The sequence below is a fragment of the Crocodylus porosus genome, unplaced genomic scaffold, assembly GCF_001723895.1.
Source record: "Crocodylus porosus isolate Cpor-Errol unplaced genomic scaffold, CroPor_comp1, whole genome shotgun sequence".
Lineage (NCBI taxonomy): Eukaryota > Metazoa > Chordata > Crocodylia > Crocodylidae > Crocodylus > Crocodylus porosus.
Genome location: NW_017728943.1, coordinates 59825279 through 59832675, shown reverse-complemented (window position 1 = coordinate 59832675; position 7397 = coordinate 59825279). Strand labels below are relative to the sequence as shown.

The 7397-nt window shown below is 39.0% G+C and overlaps 1 protein-coding gene across 1 annotated transcript in view; it reads right to left on the bottom strand.

The window, feature by feature from the left end:
- Positions 1–575: 575 nt before the first annotated feature.
- Positions 576–7397, bottom strand: part of MRPS10 (mitochondrial ribosomal protein S10) — an 11401-nt gene continuing 4579 nt past the window's right edge. The window contains exons 2-7 of the mRNA XM_019549425.1: positions 5243–5304; positions 5059–5140; positions 3075–3214; positions 2287–2395; positions 1261–1350; positions 576–950 (exon numbers count right to left, since the gene is read on the bottom strand). Coding sequence (XP_019404970.1) covers positions 864–950; positions 1261–1350; positions 2287–2395; positions 3075–3214; positions 5059–5140; positions 5243–5304 — 570 coding nt within the window. The 3' untranslated portion in view covers positions 576–863. The remainder of the gene's footprint in view (positions 951–1260; positions 1351–2286; positions 2396–3074; positions 3215–5058; positions 5141–5242; positions 5305–7397) is intronic.

Genomic DNA, 7397 nt, shown 5'->3' with positions numbered 1-7397 from the left:
TCCATATTCATGGAAAAAAGTCATGCAAACCAGTGACTGATATGTTAGTTTTTATATGAGTTATTTCTCCTATGGACAGAATCGAATGACACTGTTACAGATAATGATTTTTCTCTGCATCCTGCTTTTGTATACTATCTGGACAGAAATAGTATGTTCAGTTTTGAAGTGCAGTTTATTTATAAGAACTGTAGCAAACAGCAAGAGTTTGCTCTTAATCATTCTAACAAGACTACGTTTTTGCTGAATTGTTACTTCTTGGGTGTTATCATTTTGCTCAAGATATTCAAAAGATGGGATCACCTGCGTATCTTGTCAAGAACTGAGCAAAGAATAGAAATGAAGCTGTACTGCTGAAATAGCCTGTCTGTTGCTGATTTCTCTTCTAGAAATACAGACATTCAAGCCTCACATTTACAGTTAACTCAAGTGAAGATACCAACATTTAAGAATTAATGAAGTTCTCTCATTTCTTCAATACCTTGCTAAATACTAAGTATAAGAAAAATGTACCCTCTCACACAGGAGACTAATTCAAGCAAGATGATGAACTGAATGGATTCTGTAGAACACACAGCTCAAGTCTTTTGTTTTTTAATATACAAAACTTTGATTAACTTAAGACAACAAGACAACGCATGATAAGCTGTTGGTCAAAAACACATTCCTGGAGCTAGGATCCAAAATAATTTCACAAGGGCTGACATGGACATCTCTATCTTCATCATGGTTTTATATTCTGTTTGTAAATCAAGACAGGATTTGCAGTCCTATGAAATATTAATGTTAAGTTTAGATAAAAAAAAAATAATTGACCTTCCCATACCAACAGGGACTTGGAAGAGCTGTAGTATATGAAGAATTCATGACTCATTTACAGTTTCTTCTACTGGAGGCAGTGTGTCCCATATTGATTTCTGAATATGTTCAGGTAGCTTTTCTATTTTGGTCTAAAAACAAGACAAAGAAACATTCCGAGATTTCACTTAGCAGTTTACATTCAACTGAATTATTCTAAGGGAATAATCTAATCTTCTTTGCTGTTTTCACATTTATATGAATTAAATTCCAAAATTATCAGGTTCTGGCAAAGTTGTTTTAAGAATAGCACACCCTCATCCCCTGGTGCCAAGACGTTCTCCACTATCTGGTTCCTTCACCTCCTAGTCCTCTCTCCCCAACAGAGAAACTCTGCAGTGAAGTTCCACAGATTAAAAAAAAAAACAAAAAAAAACACAAACCCAAAATAAACCACATTACCTTTTTTACTTCCATGGCAACCCCTTCAGGTAAGTTTCGTTGGATGTATTCCAAGTAAACATTAGCCGTACTGCCAGTTAAGTGTTTTAGCTAAAAGAAAAAAAAGTGTGTTAATTACTTACTACTACTTAAATTATTTTATCTGTACAACTGTATACTCCAGTTGGAAGAGCTACGAAGTGTTAGAAAAGCTACAGCAGCACAGTGAAGGGTTCATTTCTTCCATCATCTCAAAGATTTTTCATCTGTTTTGTACTCCCAAACATCTTTATTGCGTTAATGCCTAGGGGCCTAACTCTGTTAGGGTCCTACTGTGATGGCCCTATAAAAATGTATAGTAAATGGCAGTCCCTGAACCTGGAAAAACACAGAATGCCAACGGTGGCCTTTTTGTTAATTACTTGTATTTTCCAAGAAGTCAGTAATTCATATAGCGAAAGAGATGCGCTACAGAAACACGTGCAGTGACAATGACTTTCAAACTGCATCCTAATAGGTGCATGAAGTACAGGAAACCCTTGCCATTCATTGGGGGATATGTTCTAGGGATCCCTGTGAACAGGGAAATCCGCAAATACATTCATGAATGGCAGCAGAAACCCGGTGGTGGCAAGCATGGAGCTCCCACAGACACTGCCGGCACTGTGGGGGAGCACGTCACAAGTGTGCAGGGAGAGAGTGTGCGTGGGGAGAGAGCATGGCTTTGAATATTTGCACCGTAAATATTCAAAACCATGAATTGTGAATGGCGAGGGTTTCCTGTGTAACACTGCCTAGCCAACAGTAGCTGCAATAAGTAGGGACCTACTGAATTTGCAGTGGAAGTGGGCTGTGTGGCAGCTTCTTTAATCTTGCAGGTTCTCCCCCCCGCCTCCCACCGCTGATTGCGGGGAGGCAAAAGACAGTTTTAAATATGGAACCATTTTTGCCTTCCACCACTGATTGGTGGAGGGGCCCCTATGCCCCACTGCTTGTTGCTGACCAGCCGGGAGACAAATACTATCAGTCTTCTCCCCACATACTCACTTCTATACATCTGTAATGTGTCCTCATTTCATACTGAACTCTATGCTTCTTGTAAATGTGTACTGATTTTAGAAGAGTCATTCGTTCTATCTTCCTAGGAGGTTCGTACCTAACAAACACAAGTTTGTATTACATTTATATCCATACTATATATGGTAAATTACAAATAGTATCCAGAATACATGCCTCTAGAACAAAGCACCAGCACCCCTACATAATAAATGTAAATGAGGCAGTGTGAAATACTGGTACATTTTAGTATCAGACCCACTGATGGGAGATATATTTGGCTTAAAAACAAAGATCCTACTGAAAACACTCAAGAAAGGAAAACAGGAGCATTTAATTAATGTATGTGACAACCATAACTAGGGAACACATGTTCCTTCAGCAATTCTGTTCTTACAGCATAACTGAAACAATACTTCTCAGAAAAGGAATGAAAACCCAGATAAAAATCTATTTTCTGTCAGACTTGTTTCTTTATCTAAAATAATACTGAGTGCATGGTAGCTGCTGTTGCTTTTAGTTTCCATTTGTACACTAATGCTTTCTAAAATGCTCTTGAATATCTATTCTACAAGCACTGAATAAAACTGTTTCTTGAAAACCTATGTAGAATTTTGTAACAAACCCTAATAAAAAACTCCAAAATATAATCTTAATAGTTGCAAATCCAATATGAACAAAATGTGTAAAGCTACACTTTATATTTACTATGCATTCCCATATTAGGCATATATAGTACAAGAAGCAGCTAATGCTGATGTTAGAAATCACTTACTTACACTTTTTCAATAGAGAGTCCAAGTTCTTCAGCAGCAAGCACTGCAAAGTATTCATAACTGTGCAACACGGCTCTGTCATGGCCTTTAACTAAAACTGACAATCTCCTGTATAGTGTGTCTGGTTCATCTGAAATGGATACCTGTAATTTGCAAGTAGAGTAAAGCTAGTAAATTGCAGCTATATACCATCCTTTGCTAATAAATGCACTACACTTTCATAAAACTTGTACACCCTATGCCAAACAGGAGAAAACACTGCAAGCAGCTCAGCCTCATTTCATCTTAATCCTGTTAAGTTGTTTAACTATTGTTGCCAGTTCTATTGAGGCTGACAGGGATGTACATGGCTCAATAAGTTTTGAACATTTAAAGCTATGAAGTTTGTTAATGTGGAAGGTGAAGGTATTTTCTTAATAGCCCTAAAAAAAAGTTAAACATGACAAAGGACAGTAGTGGTTGAGTGAGTGCCACTTTCACCCTTAAGCAACTTCTAAAAGAGCTGGTGATTCCTCCCCAAGACCAGTCAACTGAGAATTCAACCACCTGGAAAACACTGGCTTTTCTTTGGATGCAGCATGGTAGTATACTCATCTTTTAAAGTATAGCCTTCTTTGCAACAAGGCCAATGGCACACTCAGCTGGCCCTGGTAGGAGTGTTGCCAGCAAATCAATGGAAGTGATTATTCCTTTCTATTTGGCACTGGTGAGGCCACATCTGGAGTAGCGTGTCCAGTTTTGAGCCCCCCATTACAGAAAGGATGTGGACAAATTGGAGAGTCCAGCACAGGGCAATGAAAATGGTTAGGGGCTGGAGCACATGACTTCTGTGGAGAGGCTGATGGAACTGGGCTTATTTAGTCTAGAGAAGAGAAGATAGAGGGGATTTAATAGCAGCCTTCAACTACCTGAAAGGCTTATGAACAAACTTTTAAAATGGGTTCTCCTTTAACAGTGAAAAATGTGGGAAACAGTGGCTTTTCCCTTGCAAGCTGGCACAGTTCCAGTCTGCAAAATCTGCTTGGGCACCCCAGCTCCACCCCCAAACACACACTGGGGGGCTGGGGGAAGTGACTTGGGAATGAGGAGCACTGGGTCTAGACTGGTCAATGTTTACAATTGGGTTCAAGTACAAAAGAGGTTGAGAACCACTGTTTTAAAGCATGCGTGCATCCTACAATAGGAGTCATTTGACAATAATACAACATCTTCTAGTCAAGGGTAACACACTGCTCTAGGTCCCCACTGAGTAAATCTCTCAAATCACAAATACCATTCCCTGTATATCTGGCAGCATTAAAATAAAAACAAAACTTTACCTATGCTGAAATAAAGATTAAAAGCAGAGATTGTCTGTATATTGCTTGTTACTGAGAATATAAACACTAAAGGCATGTCTACATATGCATTAACCTGCTTTAGTTAAATGCGCATTAAATCTAGTAGCTAAGGGCATTTTCACATGTGCTCCCAACGCGGCACTAAGAACTTTTAATTAGCGAGCTGTGGTAATTAAAAGTGCCCATGTGTCACGTGCATCTGCAGCGCAGCACACCTCTGTGCTGACAAAAATAGTAGCAGTAAGCTTTGAACTAAAGCACTTTGAACATGTTTTAGTTCAAAGTACACTGCTGTCATTTTCTCACTGCAGAGGCATGCTGCACCACTAATACACGTGATGTGTAAGGCTGCCAGAACATGTCAATTTACATGTTCCAGATCCAGTCTGCTCCAAGGAGCAAGCTTCCTGCATGTGTGTAAATGCCCTCCATTGTGAGGTACTAGGAAAATGCACATTAGCCTGTCTTAATGCTCATTAACTAAAGAACATGGTTTTTAAAGTGACTGCTTATTGTGTATTAGCCTTTTCTAATGCACATTTACCAAATAGCATGATTTTTAGTGATGCTTTAAATGCACATTAAAATAGGCTAGTCTGCATTAAAGCGCTTGTGTAGATGTCCTCTAAGTGTCTATCAATACTTACCAAAGACATGTTGCCTTCACTCGGAAAAACAGTGTGCAAATCAGTGCCTAGTGAGAACTGGATCCACATCAAGTTCTTGTTCCTAGATGAGGGAAGAAACATAATCACAAGTACAAGATAAAGTATTTTGTGTTGGTAGACAGAAGGTCCTTTTGGACTTCTTTTTGTTATATACTGTACTTACTGAAGAAGATACTGTTTCGGTGCAACTCGAACTGCATAACCGCCAAGAAGAGTCCCTGAACCCTGTGAAAATAAAAAGTAATCAAATGTTTATTTTTTCCCCACCCCCTGCCCTCCAAATTAGAAGGCAGCAAGGAATTTGTTAATTGAGGGTGATTTTTATACATATTAAACTAGAATTGTGTTTCTTGGAGTCTGTTAGGCAAGTTTGATGCACTAGAAAACAAAGAAAATCTACAAAGAATTATTCAGAATCATCCAATACCAACAGAAGAATTATAATATGATGTTGCATAGAAGAATATATATATATAGTTATAGACATGAACAGAGCATACAAACAGTGACCACAGCAGTTTTCCTACCTAGAAAATTAATGACAAATGTGCTATTCCCTGCATCTCTAAAACTTGAACACTGTAACAATGTATTGCCCTGTGCAGGGTTTACATCTGACAAAAGAGAGTAGTAAAGAAATGCTGAGTTAAGAAAACCCCAAGCAGGAACATGGCATGAAAAACATAACTTGTGAAAGGTGAAAATCTTCTTTAGAGGGCCTATAAAAAACTCTGGCCCTGTAGAGGTGCAGAGCAATGCCACACAGAGATTATTTTTCATGCCAATTCAAAAGCTGACTCAGTAGATGGTGATTTCTATATGAGGAAATTACAGAAAGCCAGAAGTTATATCAGTATACAGGCATGACCACAACCATTTTGTTTTCCATACAAAATCCATTGATGTGGACTTCACAGTAAAGTGAGGGCCACACACATCATAAAAATGAACTAGTCATTTTGTTTATCTCTTCCAGAAGACTGAGGAAGACTCCTGTTTTTTCAACAAGGATACCAAATCATAATTATAACATCGAGGAAGATCAATAATCAAAATAAAAATAAGTTACTAATTTCATCAGCACAACAACTATTCCAGCATATGACATCACATTCAATATTGGAATACAGGTTGCAAAGATATGTTATTTAACAGTGCAATCAATTTCCTTTGCTTTACTTTCACAGTACACAGCAAAGCTGGTAGTCTGCCAAAAAGACTGACAAACACTTTATATTGCAAGGTCAGTTTTAGGTGCTTTCAGGTTTACCAACTGCGCTCCTTCAGAGTTGCTTTGCCTCAGACTGAATTTTTCAGGAGAGGGGGAAGCATTTCAGGGAAAATGTTTCAGCTATTTCTTAGAATACAGTTGGGGGATGCAGAGAGGAACTTTTTTTTTTTTTTTTTTTAAAACATAGGGGAGGCAGGCCATACTTACAGCCATTGACTGGGAAGCTCTACTGTTGCCCATACCTGGAACTAGCAACCAAAGCTAAAATCAAACTGGAGCTGTACAATAAACATGCAAAGCACTATAAAAGTGTTAAGTACAATACTCTAAAAAATCTGGTCCTAAGTATCTTAGAATTAGTGGAGAATCTTTGCCTTAATTTTAGTGTACCTCAGTACCACAACTATATAATATGAAATAAATATCAGGGTTTTTTTACCTTACAAGGGTGTTGTGGACTTCATGAATTTTGTGACACATTACTGAACATATTACTGGTATAAGCACCATAAAGAAGTCCATAAGAAAGCAAATATTATTCAGTGTGAGCCTTGTATATGAAGGTAAAGATATAAAATATGGAAACAACGAGTATAAGAAAAGTTATTGACTATCTGACCATTAACTAAAGCACCATCAACTAAATCAGTGGGGACCAACCTTTTTGGCAGGCATGCCATGAATTAGTCCTGCCTTCTTCGCCACTTCACTCCTCTGCTCTGTTTTGTGCTCCCTGCCCTATCTCTGCTGTCTGTCCCTTCCTCAATCTGCCATGTTACACACCACGCCTGCCTATGCCACTCATGGCACCCATGCCACAGGCTAGCCACCCCTGAACTAAGTGACACACTGGCTGGTGGGCCGCACCCAGAGAGTGGTGGTGGATGGGTCCTTCTCAACCTGGAAGGATGCGGGCAGTAGGGTTCCACAGGGCTCGGTCCTCGGGCCCGCACTGTTCGACATCTTCATCAGTGATTTGGATGAGGGGGTAAAAAGCACCCTGTTCAAATTTGCTGATGACACCAAGATGTGGGGGGACGTGGGAACATTGGAAAGATGCAACAGGCTACAATCAGACCTAGACAGG